At 40.2% G+C, this 25,001-nt stretch overlaps 1 protein-coding gene across 4 annotated transcripts in view; it reads right to left on the bottom strand.

Annotated features, from left to right (window-relative positions):
* The window catches only part of ANO4 (anoctamin 4), a 380,754-nt gene that overhangs the window by 148,597 nt on the left and 207,156 nt on the right, over positions 1-25,001 (bottom strand). For all 4 annotated transcript variants that reach the window (XM_070507139.1, XM_070507138.1, XM_070507140.1 and 1 more), the window contains 2 exons: positions 20,143-20,279; positions 16,782-16,940 (listed from right to left, as the gene is read on the bottom strand). In XM_070507139.1, the coding sequence (XP_070363240.1) occupies positions 16,782-16,940; positions 20,143-20,279 (296 nt within the window). The remainder of the gene's footprint in view (positions 1-16,781; positions 16,941-20,142; positions 20,280-25,001) is intronic.

Genomic DNA, 25,001 nt, shown 5'->3' with positions numbered 1-25,001 from the left:
ATCTTCCTTACAACATAACCAATCATGAAGTCATTCAATTTTATTAGTCAAACACCTAAAGTAATCTTAACTACATGCCAGGCACTATATTGGCCCCTAGGGACACAGAGAAGTCTAAGACATGGTCCTGGATCTCAGGGAACTCACAATTCAGCAGGGCAATTTTTTTTTTTTTAAAGATTTTATTTTTTCCTTTTTCTCCCCAACGCCCCCCAGTACATAGTTGTATATTCTTCGTTGTGGGTCCTTCTAGTTGTGGCATGTGGGACGCTGCCTCAGCGTGGTCTGATGAGCAGTGCCATGTCCGCGCCCAGGATTCGAACCAATGAAACACTGGGCCGCCTGCAGCGGAGGGCGCGAACTTAACCACTCAGCCACGGGGCCAGCCCCTCAGCAGGGCAATTATTATACTAACTATAAATAACATAATGAATATGAAATGAAGTTGTTCTAATGTCTTCTGGGAGCACAGGAGAGAAGATTCTCCCTTGTGGATGCTTTCTCTGTGAAGTCCTAAATCTCTCCTCAGAAGTAAGCAACGTCAGCTCTGATCTACACAACGCCAACAGTCCTTTCACTTCTTGCAGATCATCATAATACGTCCCTCTTCCTTCAAGATGATGCATTAGACAAATTGAACTTGGGGACAACTATATCATCACAATTACGCTTTATATTATCACAAATGACCAACCCACTGATAACTATTCAGTTATGACCCAGTCAATAACCCACATGTCGTTATGCCCTTAGTAAACTGCAGTGATTAACAGCCATGACATAGGCATGACCCATAAAGAACAGATGAGCAGGGTGCCTGCTGCCAGCAAAGAAGCAATTTAACTTTGGAAATACTTTTTAATGCGTGTGGAAAGGTTATGACATCCCTCCTAGGCCTATTTTATTTATCTCTTGGTGGAATGCTGATCAAAATTAGAGGATGCAATAAAAGTGCACATAGCAGTATATCTTACAAAGTGCTTTTTACCTAAATGTTATGAAAAAGCTGTTAAGAAATGGGGCTCATAAGATTTTTGATAACAGAGAAATGTAGCTGATAGATTATACTTCAACTCTTATCAGTTCCTCACTGGTATAATGCTCATATAACTCCTTTGCCTACTTTACAGGACTAAGATATATATAAAATATTAGATAATTATATATTCTTAGATAATATTATATATAAGCATATAATATTAGGTAATGCATTTGAAACCTTGCTTCATGGGTGCCATTAGTGAGTCCTTGGCATCTGGTTCTCCTCTCCTTCAGGGCATATGGAAGTTTGAGCCTCCTGGCCCACTGTGGTAGGCTGAAGCCACATGGTAAGCTCCCACCATTCAGTTGTGAGCAGAAGCCTCAAAGACTGGTGTGTGATTCACCTTTCACTGCCACAGAGGAGGTGTCTGGATGAAGCTTCTGTAATGCTGGGTTCCTGGTAACTACAAAAACAGTTTCTCTCCTCCCTCTTCCTCCCCTTGCTGTCCTGAGATTAAGAAGTAAATCCTCTTGCCTTAAGCCTTTAATATGACAAAGCCCTGAATGACATGTAGAAGTTATAAAAAGATCTGCATGGAACTGCATGAGACCACAGGGAGATAGATATAGAGGGAAAGGGGACTGAAGACCCAGGTCTTAGGATGCTCTAATATTTGGAGATCAGATATAAGAGGATGGTGAGCAAAGGAGGTTGAGAAAGGGCCAAAGAGGAAGGGAGAAATCCAGGGTAACATAAAAAGTCTCCAGAGCCAAGAGAAGAACGTGTTTCAAGGAATGACTGATCCACCATGTACAGGAATGCTGCTGACAAGGCCAGTAAGATAACAGTGATGGCATGACCACTGGATTTGGCTATAGCTGACCTTTATAAAAGCAGTTTCTGTGGAATGGTTGGAGAGAAAGCTCAGACTGAGTCGTTTGAAAAGAGAATGGTAGGGGAGGAAATGGAGACAGTGATGCTAGACACATCTTTCAAGACGTTTTTCTGTGAAATGGTGAAGAGAAATGGGGCCATCATTGGAGGAGAATATGCGGGTCAAGGGAGTTTTCTTTTTAAGATATGAGTTACAGAAGCATGTTTGCAATGATTGAGTAGAGAGCAAAAACTGATGATGCAAGGGAGAGAGGAGACAATTACAGGAGCAAAGTCCTTGAGAAGGTGAAACGGGAAGAGATTCAGCACATAATAGGAAGGCTCCCAGGACAGCGGCAACACTTCATGCATAGTAACAGAGGGAAGGCAGAGAGTGTGGGGATATCACAGAAGATCCTGTTCAGTGGCTTCTATTCTCTCTGAGGATAGGCAAGGTTATCAGCAGAGCCTTTGTGTGATGGTGGTAGCGGCGGGAGTTGCAGATCAAGGAGGTGTGATGGTTGAGGGATGAGACAGAAAACGTGAAACAACAGTTGGCCAACTCCCTCACTTATTCAGTCTTCATCCCCAGTACTTTCGTACTCTGTTCTACTTTTGCCTTTGCCATATCATTTATCACCTTCTAACATACTATATCATTTACTTATGTTTGTTGTTCACTATCTCCCCATTAGAATGTGAGCACTGCAAGATAGAGGCTCTTTGTTTTGCTTACTGATGTATTCTAAGTGCCTAGAATTGTGCCAGGTACCACATATTTATTGAATGATTGAAAAAAAATGAATACATGAAAGAAATAAGGAGGCAAAGAAAGGAAGCTTGGAAAGGATGGGAAGGAGGAAAGAAGTTAGTTCATTGTTACGGTGAGGGGGAGAGCAAACCAACTAGGCTTTCTGGCATTCTTTGGTGCTCACCTGAGATGGTGATCATGATTCAAAGTGACCCAGTCAGTATATCTTCCCAGCAACATTCAACCCACTCAGGTGCAGACACAAAGAAAGAGGGATTTAATCAAGGTCAAGGCTTTGCCAGGCAAATAAGTCAAAAGACTGAGAGGATTCAGGTGCTCATAAACAAGCAGTCATAATGATGGACTATGGAATCAAAGCTAAGTAATAAGGAAAACGAAATGATGGTCAAAAAGTGTTTGGGACAATTAATCAGCAGGCTCATTATCATTTTCAATATACTTCCCAATGACATTTTAGAACATTTAAACCCATTCAAAGCAAGTTCCAGTTCTAAGTATGGGCTCCAACTATTTCAGGGTTTACTTAGAATTCTCTTTCCCTAAAGAGACTTCATTTTAAAGGGAGATTAAGCTACAGCTTTGCTAAGTATAAATAGAAAAAGACAAAAAAAAAAAAAGGAAAATCACAAACTAAAATTCAATACATACTTGCTGATTACTTCTTATCTTTGTTTTGCCAACCAAATGAAGCACTATGTGACATGAAGACTCAAGACTAGCAGTTTTTCATTTGACTGGAGTTTGTACAGAGAAGCACAGGGTGGAAGAGCCCAGCAATCAGTGGACACCTCAAGTATAACACATACAGTGTTATCCATGAGTCACCGAATGAAGGACTAGATTTCAGAAGACCCACAGACACTTATTAATGTCTGATAAACTGAATCAAGGCAGCCTCAAATGAATGCCAAAGTGATTTACTGCTGTGCAATCCAAAATAATATCCTGGCTAAACCAAGGAACCTACAGACTGCGGAGGAGGAGAAGCCCCAAGAGGAGATATAATGCATTTCTGAAACACTAATGGACACGAGGTCTCACTGCGTATAATTTTCTTTCCTACCTACTGGACTGCTAAGGTCAAGGAAAATTGTATGCAGTACGATTTCATTCTTCTGCCTGCTCCACTTCCAGCCTTCTGTAAAGGTCTTTTTATTTTCGACATATGTAGAAAAAGAATGGAGGATGGAGGCAGAAAACAAAGAACTCTAGTGAGCAATAAACACCATCTTGGAAGACCATCATGATCTTAGTTAAGTTCGCAGGTAATAGCTGGTATAGTTGGTTTAGTAAAACAATTGGCCTGAAAGAAATCCAGCAATAAGATGACTATTTTAATAGAAGTACTCTGGGATGGATTTAGTTGCAAAGAGTCTCAATGATATTGGGTTAGGTCACTTTGAAAAAATAACTAAAAAAATATGTATCTGGCTAGTATCAGTCCAGTCATTAAGGCCTAGGAGAATAGTTATATTTGATGTAAATTATATTCATGGGAAATTGCTGAATGAACATAAACAATGTGAAAGTCAAGATAAAATGATGAGCCAGGCACTATGCTAGGCTCTGTGGGGAAACCCTTCAGTCCTCATGGGATTCCCACTCCAACTGGAGAAGCAGAGATGCACAGAGGAGCCGTGATGCCTCAATCAGAAGTTGTTGTGCCTTTGCTCATACTATTTCCTGTCTGGAGTGCCACGCCCTTCTAATTTCCTGCTCGGTAAATACCTCTTAATCTTTCAAAACCCAGGTCACTTCCTGAAACCTCTAGGTAGAGTCTGAAGTTCCCTTAGTGCTTTCATGGAAAATTTTCGGGGCTACATTCTAATCATCTGCTTTACGTCTGTCTTCATTGCTAGTCCTCAAACACACTGAGCATATTGTAGCAAGTTGTATTTTCCAAAGATGCCCCAACAATAGCTTTCATCCCATACATCTTGTAGGACCCTGTCAATCTCCATCAAGAAGTGGAATCTCTATCTCTTCCCTTTGACACTGTCTCTGCCAATGGGGTGCAGCAGAAGAAACACTTCTGGGTCTAGGTAATAAAAATGCACTTCTACCTTGTTCTGTTGGAACCCAGTCACCGTGTCATGAGGAAGCCTGAGGCAGAGAAGCTTCAGAGAAGCCTGTGGAGAAGCCAACATGGAAATGAACCCCAGCTGACAGCCAGCACCAACTTTCCAGGTATGTGAGTCAGCCATCTTGAAAGGGGGTCTGCCAGACCCCTAGAAGGGCTGCTCTAGTTGATGCTCCATGGAGCAGAGAAATGCTGTTTGTGCTGAGCCCTACCCAATTGCAGATTTGAGAGTAAAATAAATGCCTATTGTTTTAAGCCACACATTTTGGAGTTGTTACGCAATGATAATTGGAACACTTCATTTTTGATTCTCTACTGCCTGGCACAGTGCCTGGAATATAATAGACACTCGATACATGTGTGCATGACGACTGACACTCTAGCATAACAGGAGCTGGAAGTGGTAGAGGGAACCTTCCTCTTTTATTCCTCTTGTGGGCAGTTGTGGGGGAAGGAGTTTTCAACTGGTCTTTCCTTTGTTCTTCCCCTTTCCCCTGCATCACAAACACATGGATGTCTCTTCCTCCAGGTTTGCGACTAATACTGTTTCACTCTCAAATTAAAGATTTGTTCTCAATGAATTTAGCTCGGCTTTGAAGAAAGAGAACTGCCTAGTGTTAGCATCAGAACAAAGGTGTGGGGGAGGTACTGTGACTGCGGGCAATTTGCCCAGCCGTGCCAATGTGAAACACCAGAAAAAACTATTCCACCATCACCTGGAGGGGCGACATTAGGGTTCATGACTTACAACTGTAAAACCATTTGGGTATGACAGAGAGGGGGCTGGCATAGCCTTAAATGAAGGGACAGGTGGCCAGTCAAACCTGTTAGAAGCAGGGCTGGTGGCTGCCCTATATTGTTTGTTGTCAGTTTGGCATCTCTGTCCAGTCCTTCTGAAGCCCCTCTGCACATTGCCAAGGAGAAGCTGGGACTATATTTCCCAGAATCCTCTTCCATGTGGGAAGATGAGGGGTGCTCAGGTGAAATCTGGGAGGTGGAAAAGAGGAGGCTATTTCTCATCCCAGGTAGGTAGTTAGAGACAGTTGTATAAGTTAGAGACAGCTTTGGGTAAGTTTTTTTTGAGAATCATCTGTGCCAAAGTCAGACATTCTTGAGATCCCTAGAGGCTTCCAGGCCAGCTCTGGGGACCCACGCCGTGCTGCTTCAGAAAGTAGTTGGAGGTGACTTCCCTGCCCATCTCTCCCCAGCCTTTTCAGCAGTGGTATGAGCCTCTGTATGAAACTCTTCATCTTGGAAGACCCAGAGTGGTTTGTCTTCTGACAGAACCCCACCAGAAAGAAGAGCCAAACAGCTACAAGCACTAGAGAAGACTTTCAAAGAAGAAACTTTGGTGCATATATAAACAAAAGTGTGAAAGCCCAAAAGAGGTGGAAGCTAAACTGATGAATGGCAAAGAGCAAGAGAGGGAGGGGTTTGCAACCAGGCCAGGTCTCCCCAGAGGTCCCAGCCCTGCTCATACACTTGATTTGTCTCTGCTCTGTGCCCAGGAGAGGTTGTTTAGATGCAATCACCAGTCTTCCCCACTCCCTCCCCCAGCCAAACCCAGCTGGTTCCCCCTCCTCTAATTTACCGCCCCCCCCCCCCCCGCCATTCAGTTGTTCCACTTATTCTTCCTACTCTCATCCCAGCCCACACATGGGCAAACTCAAGGGAAAGGTAATCCCAACAGTGGGAACACTCTAAATTGCCTTAGAGAGTTGGGTTTAGGAATGCAAACTCCAATTTCTCTCTGTGCTTAGTTCCCTCATTATCATACTATCCTTGAACTCCTGGAAGGAAGGAAAGAGTGACTCCCTCCCAGCATTCCTGCATATTTTCTCCTCTGCACTCATCATACCTGACATATTTGTTTATTTAATGCCCTTCCTCCCTCAATAATGGTAGATACTCATTAGATATTTGATGAATGAGTGAAGAATGACTCCATCTGGAAATGAAATCCTCAGACACCATTGATTGCTCTTAAAATATGCCTAACACACAACAGGAAGTGAGTTAAGCCTCGGTCCCTGCCTCAAGGGACAGTGCTGCATCATCACTTTTGCAACTAAAGCATATCAGGCTTGGTTAATAAAATTCAGTTTACAGTTCACCTTTTTCAAAGGTTCCACTTGTAAGGATTACAAGCAGGAGACCATGCATTTACAGTTCTCCGGACTACTTCAAAGTTTTGAAATCTCTCCATCCCTTTAATGAATAATTAGTGTCATATACCTAATACATTTTACATAATTTTCAGAATTTAACATATGTTATGATACACAGTAAGAATAGGAACAAAAATAACACCATAAAGAAAGGACATCATTTCCTTTCATAGCTGCAACAATATGACGCCCACGTGTCGTATGTAACAAATGATGACAATGTGTTTTATGGGATGCATTCTGATATAAAACACAATATTTGTGTTTCATAATTAGACAGGTTCAATTTAGATCGCTAAGAAGATCTTTTAGATTAACCAAGTTTCTTCTTGTGGGATGGTAACAATAGTTCATGATATGCCCTCAGTTCTTCAGCTGTGCCTTGTATAATCAGTGGTTTTTTTCCTTAACATTGTTCTGTCTTGAGCAAAAGAATATCCAAGAGTCATGTGAAATACACATTGATTTAAAATAATCTTTTCAGTAAATCCGTTCAAGATAACTTTGTACTGGTCATTTTGACCTGGCAGCAAAAATGTTTTGATTAAACTTTGTCTTCCAAAAGAAGCAGCAGCAGTTGAGGCAATAATAATTAGGTCCTCAGAACTTTAAACGGGTTTCAAAAATTATAGCAAAATTAAGTGAAGAGAGAGTGAGAGAAAAAGGGAGAGGGAGGGAGAGAGACAGAAAAAGTAAGGCAGAGAGAGTGCCCCGTCCTCACCACCAGTTTGATGAAACTGCCTTAATATGAACCAGTGAGAATAAGACCCTGGATTTTAACGGCCTGATTTAGGGTAGTGGGAGGTGACACCAAAAAGGACTGAGTCCTGCTGATGAGGTGCGGCTTACCATTGGTATCTCTTGCCGGCCACCCGCTCCCTTCAGCTTTCCCTAGACACATGCCAGGGACCTTCAGTCCAAAAGGTGACAAAGTTGACTGCAGATCAGGAAACAGGATAACCAGTGGTTGAAGCCACTCCCTTCTTTATGAATACCAACAACAACCATGCATTGAGCACTTGATAAGTGCCTGACTCTTTTCTAAGCATGCTATAATGTATTAACTCATTTTATCCTCATAACAGCCATATGAGATAGAAATTATCTGCCATTTAATAAAGAAATGGAGGCACACAGAGGTTAATAGCCTTGTCTGGTTATTTACTTAGTAAGTGATGAAGTAGGAAGTGGATCTAAATCCCAGTTGTCTTACTTGAAAGGCCAATCTTAACCTACCCTATTCTTCCCCTCAAATGTAAGGTCTCTTTCTGATTCAAGGGTACTTAAATCAGTTGGTCCACATGGATGAAAGAATGGAATAGGTGCCTATAATTTTTCTAGCTACTTCAAGTAAATGGCAACAAAATACATAACACTGGATCAAAGGGTCTAACTAAGTGGTTCTCAACTAGGGATGATTTTGCCCCCCATGCTCCCAGGGACATAGGACAATGCTTGAAGACATTTTTGGTTGTCATAACATGGAGGGAAGTGCTACTTGAACTAGTAGCAAGGCTAACGATGCTGCTAAACATCCCATAGTGCACAGAACAGCCCCTACAACAAAGACTTATCCAGCTCAAAATGTCAATAGTGCTGAGGTTGAGAAACTCTGAAACTAAATTGAATGGTGTTATCCGGACACACCATGGAAATAAGCTATTCACAATCTTTTGTAGCAAACACAAAATTCAATAAGCTAAGCACTGGGGCAAATCTTTGAGATATAATAATCAGTAAGATACAGTCTTTGCTCTCAAAGTGACTATACTAGCCACACAGAATCCATGCCTTTAAGATGCAATCTCCTAAACTTAGAGGAAAGATTGGGCAAATTAAAGCAGAATAAATGCCTGTGTGCCTCTGCTCTTTCTTTCTTCACACCCATCAAAGACTCCCATGAATTCCCTTATTTGGGGGATCTCAAAGTGGGCTGTCTGAAAATCACTGATTTGGTAGCATCGCTACTACAATCTCTCGGTATCAGTGGTAATGAATGCTGACTGGTGCCCAGCCAGGAAGTCCAGTTGTCTTGAGTGCTGGAAAATCACCCTTAGGCAAATAGGAACACCTCCACCTCCTAGCATCTCTACAGACCTAGACAATGACTGATGGACACAAGGATCCTAGCTTTAAAGGTGAACCAGCTGTAGTGCACTCTGTCCTCTAGAGCTTCCCTGCTGGATCAGAGAATACACTCTCGACTTAGCTTTTCTCCTTTGCCCTCTTTTTACCTCCTTTACTCCCCCGTCTCCTCAGAGCACTCCACCAAGCAACAGCTTTAGCAAGAATCCTCACCTCAGTCTCTGCTTCTGCTTAGGAAAGAAATTCAACCTAAGACACCCCCTAAAAAAAAGGCCACTGCAAGTACAGATCAACAATGACTCCTGAAAGACACTGCTGTGGTCTGGATGTTTGTGTCCCCTAAAATTCTTATGTTGAAATCCTAACTTCCAAGGTAATGGTATTAGGAGGTGGGGCCTTTGCAAAGTGATTAGGTCATGAGAGCAGAGCCCTCATGAGAGACCCCAGAGAGCTCCCTAGCCCCTTCTGCCAAGTAAGGACACAGTGAGAAGACGCCATCTATGAACCAGGGGGTGGGCCCTCACAAGGCACGGTACTGCATCTACAGGCACCTTGATCGTGGACTTCCAGCCTCTTCAACTGTGAGAAATACATGTCTGTTGTTTATAAGCCACCCAGTCTATGCTATTTTGTTATAGCAGCCTGAATGGATTAAGACAGACATTCAAGTAATCTCCAGGCTTTGATGTACAGAAGAAAATCTGCTTTCTTCATTCTTTTCTTAGGTCTGTCCTCAGTTCTCATTTGTCTTCACCCCAACCTGAGACCCTTGGTAATAATACGTGTAACATATAAAAAAGTGGAGATTACTGAGTGGAGTAAGGTCTGAGTTTCTCTTCTGAGGCCAGAAAATATTAGTGCACAGGAATTTGAGTAGTTCAGTTTGTCCTGACATTCATTTATTTTAGACACATGATTGTGATTTTAATTGTGAAGGAATGGAAAAGTCCCTGGTTCTTTTCTCCTAATATTCTCAGAGCTCTGGATCCTGAGAGGGCATCTACAGTAACAAGCTGGATGAAGTTGTAGAACATAAACAGGGATGAAAAAGAGAACAGTATGGGCAGCAAGCTTATGAAGGCAGAGAATAATCTGGGTGAGGTATATATCCTTATACAGGGAAATCTTTGTGAAGTTTTCCCTTGAATAGGGATAAAGTGAGACGAAGATGGGGAATGAAGTAGTTTTTTAGTTCTGGGTTGACCTATAATTTCATTCCCTGATGAATCCAAAACCAAATCTTCTGGAAGCAGATATGTGTTTGAACTGTGACAATGCTAGACTTATTACCTAATGTATTCTGAGCTCTTCCAAGAGCATTAAAGATAATCCTAACTCTCATTAATGCATATACATTAGCAATATATGGTCAGTTGATGTTGCTATTCCTAATGGTAACATTTTAAGGGATTTGTAAGCTGTATGAAAAATTTTCCAAGAAGTTAGCCTTGAAAAACTGTTTTAAAAGTAAAAGTGTTAATGTGCTGTATTAGTTGTTATGATATCATAATAACTATAATTATAATTATGGTAATAATAAAGATTTATTAAATGCTTACAATATGACAGGTAGAGAGACAAACACTTGCTATGAATTATCTCACTTAATTATCATAATAACCCAGGAAATAGATCCCATTATTAGCCTCACTTTGCAGATGAGCTAACTCTCCCAAGGGCATACAGCTTTCAATGGTGGAACCAAATGAGCACTCCGATGTCTGACCCCAGACCCTTAACCACGGTATTAGTTATCTATTGCTGCGTAACAAATGACCACAAACTTAGGGGTATAAAACAACACACATTAATGATCTCACAGTTTCTGTAGATCAGAAATCCAGGCAGAGCCTAGCTGAGTCCTCTGCTTCCGAGTCTCAGCAGGCTGCAATACAGGTCTTGGCCAGGGTTCAGTCTCATCAGAGGCTCAGCTGAGGAAAGATCTGCCTCCAAGCTCCCTCAATTGTCAGCATAATTCATCTCCTTGTGGTTGTAGGACTGAGGTTCCTATTCTCTTGCCGGCAGTCAACTGGGGGCACTCTCAGCTCCTAGAGACCAGACCACTTTTCTTTGCACGTGGCCCTCTTCATCAACTGTCTCACAACATGGTAGCTTACTTCCTCAAAGCCAGCAAAGGAGAGTCTAACTCCAGTTAGCTGGGACAGGGTCTTATGTACCATAACATAATCACAGAAGTAACATTCCACTTCGTTTGCAATATTCTATTGGTTAAAGGTCACAGTTCCTGCCTGAGCTCAAAGGGAGAGAATTATACAAAGGCATGACAACGAGGAGGCAGGCATCACAGATTTTAGGGTCTGTCCACCACAACTACTAGGTAAGTAGCAGACTGCAATCATGTTTGTGCCACCTTCTCAATTTTTGCCAAATTTGCATATTATCTACAATATTTTAATCTCCTATATTTCCATAAATTGACTCACTGTTTAAAATATTTATTCTATAGAGAACTTTTATATCACAGTCATAAATGGAAAATAAATATTACTTGCCATTAATGGAAGGTAAAATAAACAGGTAAGATGAAATAAAAAACAAAGACTTCCACTGTACTGTGTATTCATGCATGTGGGCTCACTTAGTCCTCCCACAGTTCATGGTAAATAATATTGTCCTCATTTTGAAAAATGTGGAAACAAATCTAGAAGAGTTTGGTAAACTGCTCAAGATCACTCAGCTCTTAAATGGTTGTACCAAGATTCAAATCCATGGCTACTGGCAGCCAAAGTGCACAAAACTACAGTCTAGGAAGCCCCCTACTTCAGTACACATCCCAATTTTCCTGGTTCCTTCTTTTCCTTTCCAGCTCCACCTGTCTTCTCAGCCAGTCTCCTAACCTCTATCTTTAGATACCAGGAATAAACACGACATACAGGTAAAGAGTAAGTATGCTCAGATTTTAATCTTGGCTTTCTCTCTTACTGGCCTTGTCACCTAAGACAAGTTACTGTTTTGTCTCAACTGTCTCATCTATAAAATGGGGATGATATTAGTAAATGCTTAATGAATGCAAGAATGAAAATTTTATTCATACAATTTTTGTCATCTCAAAGAAAAATGTCCAAGATGCCCAACCTTGAGTGCTGTGCATGTATTTACTGCAGTTAGATGTTTAATTCTTCTGAGAGATGAGTGAAAACAGAAACAGTTTTGACAGATTGCATTATTTTGTGCATTTTCATTTTTAAAGCTTACTATATTTTATCTCTTTTCAGGACAATGTCCTTGAGTAGGACTGAGAAGATGGGGTCCTGTGCCCAAAGTGAAGGGCTGGCCTTAGCTAGGAGCATGGCCAGGGCCTTCGCACCAGGGGAAAGGCTGCAACTATGGGCACAGCTGCAGGCAGGCGGTCTGTGCAATGGGAGGAATCTGTGGTCAATCTTTTCTCATCACTCAATGACATTGCTCCAAAAATTCTTCTTTGTTCTTCCACAACATCAATCTTGCCTCTCAAATACATGATTTCTAGTAGCATGAAAGCATGCAGTTATTTCTCCCATCTTAAACAGAAAGAATTCTTTCTTGACCCAATTTCTTATTCAATTTATCACCCCATTTTCTCTCTTTTCCTTTATCATGAACCTCCTTGAAAGTGCTATTTATATTTGCTGTCTCCAAATTTTCCCCTTCCATTCTTTTGTGGACACATGTTAGTCATGGTTTCACTTCCACCCCTCCAAGGAAACTTCTCTTGATCAGCTCGCCAAAACCCTCCACACATTGCTAAATTCAAAGATTAACTTTTGGTCTTGATCTTACTCATCCTGTCAGCAGAACTTGACACAGTCACTTGCTCTCTCCCTCCTGAAGCTCTCTCCTCCAGCCCCACACACTCTAGGTTTCCTCCTAGCTTCTTTCTGTGGGCTCCTTTTTATCCTCCAAATTCATAATGCTTGTGTGTCCCAAAGGTTAATCCTTGGATCTCTTTTCTATTTGTAGTCATTCTTTTGGTGATCTCAACCAAATGGATATCTCCAGCCTGGAGATCTCTCCCTATATTCCAGACTGTTCCATCCTCAACACATGGACCACTGGGACACCTGAAACTTAATATGTCTACAAGGGACCCACTCTTCTCTGCATCCCATAAATGGCAACTCTTTTCTTCCAACTCCCTAATGAATAGCATATGACAGATGAACAGCCATGACTCTTCTCTCTCATACCATTCATTCAATCTGTCTGCAATTCCCATAAGCGGTACTTTCTACTCTCCTCAACATCTCCTCTGTGCACTGTGCACTGATGAAGCCACCATCATCTCTTTCCTGGATTCTTGCAACAAATCTCCTGACTGACCTCCATGCTTCTGCCCTTGCCAACTCACCCCTGCCCACAGTCCAAAGTCACCAGGCAACCAGAATGACCTTAATAAAACAGAAAGCAGATCTTGTCATGCCTCTGCTCAAAACTCTGTTACTCAGAGAAAAGCTAAAGTTCCCAGTGACTGCTAAGGTCTGATGTCATCTGGCTTCCATTGCCTCTCTGGTATATTTTCTCACTATTCTCCACCTTGCTCACTCAACTCCTGTCATACTGGCCTCTTCACTGTTCCATGAACACACCAGGCATGTTCCTGCCTCAGGGCCTTTGTGCTTGCTGTTCTCTTTCCCTGGAAGAGAGGCCCACCTTTGCCAATTTTTGTAAAACTGAAAGCCCTCCCAACACTTCTTGCTTTACTTTCTCTCCTTAGCAATTATTGATATATATATTTACTTATTTATTTTGTGCTTAAGTTCCAACAGGGCAGAGATTTTTGTGTGTTTTATTCACTGCTGTGTTCTTAGTGCCTGACAGAGTGAGTGTGCAATAAATGTTGAATGAATTAACTATCATCAAGATGGTATGACTTATCTGATTATAGTTATTTTGTAATGCCTGTAATGACATGGGGTTTCCCCCATGTTCTGCATGATTCGAAAGAAAGAAAGTTCTATTAATACAACTGCTACTCACATATTCTAAGTAATTCAAGTCATCCATGATTTGACTACTTATTTGAAGGAAAAGATAAACTTCTTATTGATGATAATGATTTCAAAATAGGTACCAAAGGGTCAAAGATGGACATAAAATTAAACACGAAAAAATATCAAAATAGAAAATGTGAATTTATATATATAAGTCTACCTTTAGGAAGGGGATCTTTTTAAACAGATAGACACTAATAAGTGAATCACTTGAACTTAATGACATCTTACTTGGGAATTTTGCTGTGCTTTGGCTTTCTCTCGGCTAATGTGAAAGATGAGTTACAGAATATTAAAGACCCAGGGTGCCAAAGCAAGCACTAACCTGCTGACTAATCAGGCAGGGGCAAAAGTTTTAAGACAGATTAAATTTGACTATGTCCTCACTTTTATCATGAATTAATGACTCTCCTAGTTGTGTTTCTTGACATTCAATGTTAAAAGAGAGAAGCATTCTCCTTACTGTCAAACTGTCTAACTACAGAGCCTGTCTTTATCCACTTGGAAACATAAGCCTCTATGTCTGTGAAACATGTTTGCCATAATTGTTGGACATCATGACACACAGCTAATGAAGAAGATACTAATAACTCATAAGATGTACCTAGTGTTAATCATTTCAGACATATATGGAATCACAGTAAGCTTCCTGGCTTTTCTTTTTTCTTTTCCACCTTGAACTAAGTTCTTTGTTTTATGTATAAAAGGTTGAAGTAACTTCTGGAAGCTGAAATAATAAAATTGTAGTCTCTCTGCTGCAGCTGTTTATAAAACACTTGATTTAAGTAAGAGTGCTTCTGATGGTTTCTAAATCTAATAACACAATGTAGACACAGGTTTGTTTACTGTTCAACCAAGGGACATTTTATTTTAATTACTTGTGACAGGAAAAATTAATTTATCTATAATTTCCTGCTGCCTCCTAAGAAGGGAAGAACCTGCAAAGGCCCCTTTTCTTGCTGAGTTGGCTGAGGTTGTGAGGACGCCAAGCAGAGCTCAGAGGCTGACTTAGAGCCAACTGTGCCATTTATGCAAAGGGTATGGGCAGCAGGGAGAGACTGGAGCCAAGCATTGGGAAAGGCTGCTTAGAAAGAAGTCCCCAGAAAGAGGAAAACCTAGTTGTTGGTTATGAATAGAGGATTGTGGGAAAAAGGAGAAATAAGGGAGCTGCCACCCAGAGAAGAACTTTTGAGGGTAAGGGGAGGAAGAGATGATTAGGTAAATTTTTATGAAGTTTTGCCGTATGGTGACATCACTCTTTTTTCAATTGCTATTTTTTCTAGTATACATTAAAATAAGTACCTAGCTATTAAAATTTTTAAAAATTATAACCAAACAGAATTATCTCGTATACAATCAAAATCACAAGAACAGTCCATCATCATACCATGGTCCATAGTAGACTACTGACCAACACATCTCTTTTGTAATGTGTATTATTTGAAAAATATTAGGCTTTTTGAGTTTTAACTAACAACTCATGAAATGACATTGAAAAGACCTATGCAGAAGAAACCCCAGGAATGGAGAAAATAGTTATGAAGCTTAAAATATACATCTTTCATTAATTGAACAAAGCTACCTAGTTTTGATGGGAATGGATCAGAGAACGGATCAGAGGAAGAACTTTCATTATTTAGGATCATGTAGCAATTCAGATATTTCTTTCTATAAAAATTTTGAAACTTAGCAGAAAGAACAAAAGATGAAGGAATGACTTTTAAGGGTGAAAATATTAATGCACTATTAATGTTAGGAAAAGAGTTATAGAGTTGTTTCAAAAGAACTTGAAGAACAAGAGTTATCAAAGATATGTTCAATAGGTACATGAAAGAATTTCTGGAACCTCACAAAAGTGGAAAAAACAACATATTTAATTCCATTTGTTGCTCTTGGGGAACACCCAACTGAGATGGTCTTTTGAGCCATCTGGTTCCACTTTCCTGAGGAGAAGAACCTTTTCCCTTAAGGCCACACTCACCTCACCATTTTTCTAATTCTCTTTTTGGAGACATTCCAGAAAAATACTGCTTGTTTTATAGATGCTCAAGAGTTGTGGTCAATCTATCAGATTTGGAAAAATCCCATTTATCTGAAGTGTCCCCAGATCAGCATGCAACCAGCACTGTACAAAGAAAATCCCGGGTGCCTGATTTCCAAGATCTGTCCCCTCAGGTTTGAGGAGCAGAATCAGAAGCAAACATTTTTAACTGTCAATATGTTTTTCTTATTGACTCCGAAAAGCTTCAGAAACTTTGCACAATGTTTAGGGAAAATCTGAGAAGCGTTATGTAATCCAGCTAACAGGGCCAAGTTCTATAAATGTGCACAGTATTTCTGGGTGCACAGCAATCCCATTGTAGATTATTATCAGAGGCCTGGCTGGGCCTCTTGTACATTCCTTACTAAATTTTTCTTTTAAAACTCTTCATGCAGAGAGGAAGGAAGGAGCGTGGTAGAGCCACACACTCAAGATAACTCTTGAGTTTGGGAACCTGATAAAAACAATGCAAATGGCTCTTAAAACTGGAATCATTTTGTAAGTTCCAGCTGTTTTTGGCCAAACCAGCCAGTTTCTTCTGGTGTGAGGATGCCCAAGTCCATTATGCTTCCTGAAATGTGAAAACAACCTCCAGAGAGGGCGATTGCATTTTACCCAGTTTTATGTGCTGCAAATGTCTAATTGCTGGAACATTCCTTGAACACTGCAGATTGGCAAACTGACCAGACGAAACATTCAGTTAACATAATGACTAGTTGCTTCTATTTTAAATTGCCTCTTGAAATGAGTAGATGCATATTTCTATTTTGTCTCATCCAAGCTATTTACCTCTTTCTCCATGTGCAATCCTTCTGCTCTAATATTTCTTTCAAATACTTCTCTCTTTTCGGTCTGGGGGTTGGATTTTCTGTATACAAGAATGTAGTCAATTCGACACTTTCCATCTCTGAAGTAAAGTCCATTTGATTTGTTTCTTTCTGGCATCGTCTGCAGACAAAGAGAAAGGGACCAGTTTAAGATACTAGCAAAACAGCCCCAGGTGAGTAATGTTAAATAACAATTAAAACTAAATTAATTTTTCATTGTGTTTATCAAAATTACATTTTTATTAATGAAAAATGTAAACAAGAGGAGAAAAAAAATAAAAATTGGAAAAAACTTTGAATCAAACGGGCAAAATTTAGGACACCTAACAATACCAAACATTGTCAAGGATATGGAACAACTGAGAATTCTAATATTTTACAGGTGGGAATGAAGACTGACATATTTACTCTGGAATACACATTAGCATTATCTTAAAAAATAGAATGTTTGCGTAACACACAACCCTAGAGGTATTCTTGATAAAGCAACTAGGAGACATGTCCATGAATATTCATAGCAGCATTGTCCATAAGAGTAGAAAATGAAAAACAGGAATCAGGTCAAATGTTCATGAACAGGCAAACAGATAAGTAAGTTGTAGAAAAGTCATACAATGGAATATTACACAGCAGTGAAAATGAATGAACCATAGTTGCATCTAAGAGTAAGCATAAATCTTAAAAACAACATTGACAGAAAAAAAACAAGTCACAGAAGACTTCATACCACATGATCATTTTTTATAAAGCACAAAATAAAGTCAATCTAAAAAGAAGTTGTTAAGGCTACATACATATGTGGCAAAACTATTTTTAGAGCAAGAGAATAAAAAACACAAAAATTCAAGAAGATGGTACCTCTCATAGGGTAGAGGTATGGGATTGCAAGTGACTTTGATGGTTTTGGTAATATTCTAATTCAATATTTCTTAAACTTTTTGAGAAAAATAAGAAATAAGATAACATTAAAAGAGATAAGATATAAGAAAAACATTTTACTTTGTGATAATTGTGTATATATGTAAACACACAGAATATCTGGACAAAAGTTTCCCAAAACAGTACTGAATCCTTTCTACTCACATACTTGCTAATATTAATTTTCCATTACATTAAAAAAACAAGTGGAGTCAGAAACCTACAATTAGGTTGCCACCATAATTTAAAAAATACAATTCTAGTTCATATGTTGGATAGTGGTTCAAGGTGTTGATTTTATTATGCTTCATAACTTAAATATAAGTTACAAATAGTATTTTGTAGTGATTACATATATAAAAATTAAAGAACAAAAATAGTAGGTGTAATTTTCATCCAGGCTCCATAGGCTTGTTTTAACCATGTACAACACTGAAAGAGACCATCAAGTACGAGCTACTTAGTACACCAGTTTCCAAATAGTGGTATGAAGAAGGCACATATGCCACACCTCCAAAGTCTTCGCTGGAATCCACATTCTTGCACAAGTGCCACGCATGCAACCTCATCCAAAAGGAGAATGTCAGCCAGGAGGGATGGAAATGACCATGTCCCATGTTTTGGTGAAGACGTTTTTAACTGATGACCAATCCTTACTGACCATTTGCCAGCTTTTGCCTTAAGACACACTCAAAAGTCTACCCGAATAAACACTTTCTTAACAGTTTATTTGCCAAACAGGAGAACTGTCTTGTAGATTCAGCACATCAGCATCTGCCTGCAAAAACAGGGCTTCAGCCAAGGCATCAGGAGGAAGGTAGCAAAGTCCCAACCTCTCCGAGACCATTTCCTCATCTGTAAGCTAAGGGGATGAGACTAGCTGCTTTTGAGGTTCCTTTCAAGATCGCTCCTTTATGCCACATCATGGCATTCAAAGTGTTTGTGTGAAGAGATGAAGACAGAATGAGTTTTTTGTTTAAAAAAACAAAAATATGGTTTGAAGGGACAGATCTGGGAAGCTTGGTAGAAGAAAACAATTTTTCCTGTTCAAAGATGTAATCTTTTCAATGATTAACTGGCTCTGGAATAATAAAAAATTAAGAATATGCAATAAATAAATGACATTGATGCTGTGTTCCTATTACCTGTACCGAGTGCATGTACAAAGGTGATAAACTCCACTGATAACCTGAGCAACAGTGAACGCCACTAACAAAAGACTTCTCTTTCCAAAATTACATATGAACAGATGGGTCTATTTACAATTGCAATGAGTTTCCAGATTACAGAGGCAAATGGAAACTCAAAGAGGCTTCAGACAACACATTCTGAGAGCTGGTCCATTTTGCGTCACTGTTCTGTGTGCTGGCGGATTTACACAAGGAAGTCCATCCTGGTAAATCTTACTTTTTACTAGTTAGCAACACCCAGAATGCAAATTATCTTAAAATGATAGGTGGTTTTAAGAACCTCCCTTTGTATAGACAAAATGTTGTGGGGACCTGGAAATGGCCACCCCAAGATATGTCTCTTTGGCATGATTATTTGAGGCTGGTTCCTTTGCAGACAGGAAAGCAACTGAAAAGTAGAACTTGTTTACCCTTTGTAAGAGACATTTACATTGTAAAGGAATTTTCCATCTGTAAAGATATCTCCCTCTCTGTACCAGGAAGGGGAGATGACCTTCTCTCTAGAAACTCTTAATCGATGCCAAAGGCAAGGACTTAAAGCTGCATTTTGCTTACTGTACTTGTGTGGTAATCTCCCATGATTGACTCCCCCTCCCAACGTTGGCATTTCTTTAAGGATTAAGCATCTTTCCTTAGGCTAGGAACTGATTGCTGCACTCACCTGTGACCACCCAGCTCAAGACAATAGACTTGCCTCCAGCTGTGTCCATCAAGTGCTGTGGACAGGGCAAACTTGTGACTATTGTGGGAGGGACATTTCAATCACATGTGAAACACCCTGTTTGGGGGTATATAACCACTCTCTGCACCCCACTTCTCAGGTGCCCTTTCTCCCTTCAGGAAGAAAGGCCCCAGGCCATGGTCCTCATAAAGCTTTGTTTAATTTTCTCTTGCTATTCTGTCTCATGCGAATTTAATTCCTTCTCCGGCCAGACGAACCTACGTTAGATAGAGGAAAAGTCTTCCTCCCCTACAATGTCTTTAAGTATAAGAAGGGAAGTGCACGACCCACTGAAAGTTTGTTTTGAGCATAGGTAGATTTAGGATCGCTGAAATGTGCCAGATCCTTGGGGCGATATCAAAGGAATATAAGACCTACTATTTGTTTCCCAGGAAGCTACAGTTCAACGAGACTTTAAACAGTCCATTGGAATATGCTTCACAGGTTCCCGTCTGGATCAAGAATCGCATTTTTAAGAAATCACACACTCTTACCTCTCCCCCTGCTTCCAATCTGCTAGCATCATCTGAAGTACTGGTCAGGTTTCCAGGGTGAAGGAGAGAATCATCATCTTTGCAAGGACTGTTGACAGCTTCTAATTCATCAAAAAGAATGTTGACATCCTTGGCCACTGGAACCAAAGTAAATACATGACAAGTGGGGTTAAGGATCTGGGATCTTAGAAGCAATACTAAAAGAGAAGACATCTCCCGTCGGTCTAATATTTTTTCATTGTTTCAACAACACCTTGAATGACAGGTATATTATTTCCTAAGAGAAAAAGATGTCAGATACAAAACATGTTTGATCAAATAGTGTCTCCATAAGGCAAGATTAAGGAAAATGTGAAGCAAAGTTCAGTACCTCCATAATATAAATATAATTTGTTTTCCGTGATAACAGAAGGTGCTGTGTTTGTTTAGCTTTCCTTCACATAATTGTCTAGCATAAGGTACTTCCATTTAAGACTTCTAAGAACTTGTTACCTGCATTGGAAATAACATACTTTTTTTAACTTTTTCATTTAAGTGCCATACAACTTGCTAAGTAAACCCATCAACATGCCACTTGCATGGTTCAGTAAGAACCATCATTTTACCCCCCCTTTTTACTGCTTTAAGGCCTAATAGAGAAAACCTAATGCAGTCACAAAGCAGGCAGTTAGATTTCTTCCTTTCTTCTTTCTTTAATCATGAATTGAAATCATGAAGTTAGCCATTCAGCGGCTCTCCCAAAAGACTGTTGATGCTAACACGTCCATATATAAAGCACTGTCTATCAGAGTTGCCAGCACAGAACACCATGTTCAAATGCATAGTGCTTTGCAGTACACCAGAAAGGAAAGTTCAGCAGCAGTGGATGAGAAAATTTAAGGTATGAGCCCCTTCTTGACCAACTAGAATTATGGACCAACACTGAAGTTCACTTTTTCCTTTGATGTTTTAAAAATGGCTAAGGATCTTTAACCTGTCAGAAGCCAGTGTGCAGAATAATTTATAGGAGACTGGGTACTACTTACTCAAGCATATAGAAGACTATTCATTCTTTCATTTGAAAACCTTTTAGAGGTGTGCACACTACGTGTCAGGCACAGAGCCGTGCGATGACTGTACCTTGGTGAATAAAAGCATCTTCCTGCCCTTGTGGTAATAAGTAAACAAAACAAATAATCAAAGAAATGTAAAGTACGGTGAGTGCTATAAAGAAAAGAACAGAGTTTGGATATAGAGAGAATAGAGACGATACACTTAGATGGTGTAACTGTACAGGATCTAAAGCTGTATCCAAGTGAGTGATTTTAGGCAATTTAACTTCTAAGTTTTTCATCTGTAAAATACAATGGACATGGGAATAAAATTAACATTTATTGCTGACTATGATTGGCTGAATCAAGGCCCGCAAAGGGACCTAATTCCTGAAACATGTGAATATGTTACCTTATGTGGCAAAAGGGACTTTGTAGATGTGATTACTCAAGGATCTTAAAATAGGGAGATTATCCTGGATTATGTGGGTGGGCCCAATGTAATTACAAGAGAGGTAGGAGGGTCAGAATCAGAGAGAATGGAACATGCTATGCTGCTGGCTTTGTAGATGGGGGACAGAACCACGAGTCAAGGAATGCCAGTGGCTTCTAGAAGATAGAAAAGTCAAGAGAGCAGATTCTCCCCCAGAGCCTGCAGAAGGAACAGTCTTGCTGACGTCTTGATGACTTCAGACCTCCAGAGCTGTAAGATAATAAATTTGTGTTGTTTTAAGTCACTAAGTTTGTGGTAATTTGTTACAGTAGCAAAAGGAAACTAATATACTTACTACAGGTTTTTAGACTGTGGCTACAAAGAAAAAAAATTATGGTCTTTTCATACAACCAAAGTTTAGGAGCACTGTGCCAAGTACTCAAGGAGAAGAACACTTTCCAGGAAGTACACTATGTCTAGTGTTATGGGAGGTGTCAGGATCAAAAACAACTTCCCTGATCACCCTATGTGAAGAAGCAGGCCCTCACCCAATTATTCCCCATCTCTTCTCACTGCTCATTTCCTTCACAGCACTTACCATAATCTGTAATTATATAGTTTATTCATTTGTTTACTTGTGTACTGGATGTCTACTCTATTAGAATACAAGTTCAATATGGGCAGGGGTCTGGTCTGTCTTGACTGATGTACAGAGGTCCAGGCGCTGAGGTAGCCCTCAACACATATTTGTTTAATGACACAATGATGATTCCAAGGTGGTCACAGTCTAATAATGTCTGAGAGCCCCCTTTTCTCCAATATTCTATGGTTCTAGTACCATAGAATATTTTCATACAACCTTTCATACAACCAAATTCATATACCTTTCATATACATTTCTTTCATAACATGGTTCTTATTAACAAGCCAAGAACTACAGTTTCAAGTAGATGTTGATTCAATTTTCAAGTAGATATTGATTAAACTTCAAGTAGATATTGATTAGATTTGAACAATAGGATAAAAATATTATTTTAAGTCATAAGATCTGCTTATTATTCAAACTCTACCACTTAGCTGTGCAAACTTGTGCTCCCACTTCCTCATGCGTGAGACAGGTATAGAAAACTTCTCGGTATAGAAAACTTCTCTCTCAGGATGGCTGAGAGGATTAAATGAGATAATGCATATGTTACTAGGGTGAGTGACACATAGCAGATCTGCAAGAAATGTTAGTTTGTTCATTTTAGACTCTGGGATAGTTAGCATTTTAGCTTTACCAATACAAGAAGGCAGAAGAAGCATTTACAAGTTGGAATGGTTGTTATAAGGGATGGATTGGGATGAGATGTGAGATAAGGGGGAAGCTATAAAGGACACAGATTCCTATCTAGGTGACTGGCTCACACTGGGGAGAAACTCTTGAATATCCATTAATCCATCCACAATAATTGCCCCTATGCTTTGGCAATGCTAGAAAATTACCAGGTCATTTTCTGCCAATATCACTTTCTGGCATTGCCACAGTCAGTCAATAAAGCCTGCTACATGAAAGCTCATACAGTGATTCTCAACTGCAACCAAATTGTCACTCTGGAGACATTACTGATCATCACAACTGAGAGAAGGGGTGGTGTTAGTGGTATCTAGTAGGTAAAGGCCAGGGTTGCTGCTAAACATTCAATAATGCACAGAACAGCTCTTAAAACAAAGTTATCCCTCTCAAAATGTCATGGTGCTGAGGAGGAGAAATTCTGTTCTACATTGAAGGCCCAATTATGTGATTCTAGAGGGATCAGTTAACTTGGGAAAAGGAGAGAAGCCCTGTGCTTTCCTTATTGCTGCCCATCAGAATTACTGTCTGGAAGTCATCATGGGGCTAATGCAACCTGAGTGCTCAAGGGAAATCAGTATGTCATGACAAACTGATTTTCAGAGAATAAGTGATATTGAGGTACCATTATCACCTGCCAACCTCCCAAGAGCATCAGCAGAGATTAGAAATGCTGAACTGCCAGAAAGTGATTGGCTTCTGTAGGACATGTGGACACTCCACAGACAGAAGAAACACGTGCCCTTGATCAATATTTCACCATTGTCACTGATACATCAGCTTTAACTACAGGAAAGTTTGAGGAACAAAGTACAATATCTTTTGATGCAAACGTACATCATTTTATTTAAGGAGAAAACAACCCCCAACTTCCAAAGTTAACCAATTTTTAAAAGTCTATTTATTCAATGAGCATTTATTAGTGCGCACAATGGCCAGACACTGTGCTGGGCCAGGAACTGGGGCTCAAGTACTGGACATGACAGGCATAGTCCCTGCCCTCATACAGTTCACTGTCCAGCCAGGGAGTGGGTCCTCGCTATCCATAGGAATAGACATTGCAAACATACTCTTCATCCAAACAGGGTCACTTATTAATGGATTCCATCCCCTCCCTTATATCTTTTTTCTCAAATAGAAAAATGTTTGATAATTATCTGCCTGGTAGAATTCTGCTATTAGGCTCATTAAATAAGAAAGAGAGCCAAAAGTTCTGAGGAATCAATTAAAAATGATAAGAGGGAGGGGGCCGGCCCGATGGTGCAGCGGTTAAGTTCTCACGTTCCACTTCAGGAGCCCGGAGTTCACCAGTTCGGAGCTGGTACTGCTTGGCAAGCCATGCTGTGGCAGGAGTCTCACATATAAGTGGAGGAAGATGGGCAGGGATGTGAGCTCAGGGCCAGTCTTCCTCAGCAAAAAGAGGAGAATTGGCAGATGTTAGCTCAGGGCTAATCTTCTCAAAAAAAAACCAAAAAAATGACAAGAGGGAGAGAGAATGCAAAAGTTCCATGCCACCCAAGTAATGGACTTGCATTGCGTTCAGATTCAGGAAGGGATGTGTGAACAGAGCTGGGAAGCTAAGATGGGTCAGGGTATGTGGATATCATGCATTTGGGAAAGCAAGGGATATGCTCAACTGATTCTCTTTTGCCAAAAGCAGGCACTCAGCCTAAAAAGACCTGGTAACAAAACAGCAGGGTCTCCCACATAACAACCGAACAAAGGTCAAGAACCTCAAATTGCCTGGGAGACCAAAAATCAGCTATGGAGCCTGAGTAAAGCAACAAACTCAGCATGGAAAAGAAATTTCTGAGGGCTGGCTTGCTGTCCTATCCCAGAATAGAGGCAGTATAGCGCAGTCAGAGGGCCGGGGGGCAGGCAGAGCCTGACATTCTTCATGTGATGAGAGGGCAAATTTACCGCGGTAGTGCTGAATCTACTCATCAAATATTTGCACTTATTTCAATTATTCCTTCAGTGAAAATCATTTGTGATGAAAGCTATTATTGCAGCTGGCCGGGTGGCACAGCGGTTAAGTTCGCATGTTCCGATTCTTGGCGGC

The sequence above is a fragment of the Equus asinus genome, chromosome 4 (genome assembly GCF_041296235.1).
Source record: "Equus asinus isolate D_3611 breed Donkey chromosome 4, EquAss-T2T_v2, whole genome shotgun sequence".
NCBI lineage: Eukaryota > Metazoa > Chordata > Mammalia > Perissodactyla > Equidae > Equus > Equus asinus.
Note: the sequence above shows the minus strand (reverse complement) of the source record. Positions and strands in the feature narration are given on the sequence as shown.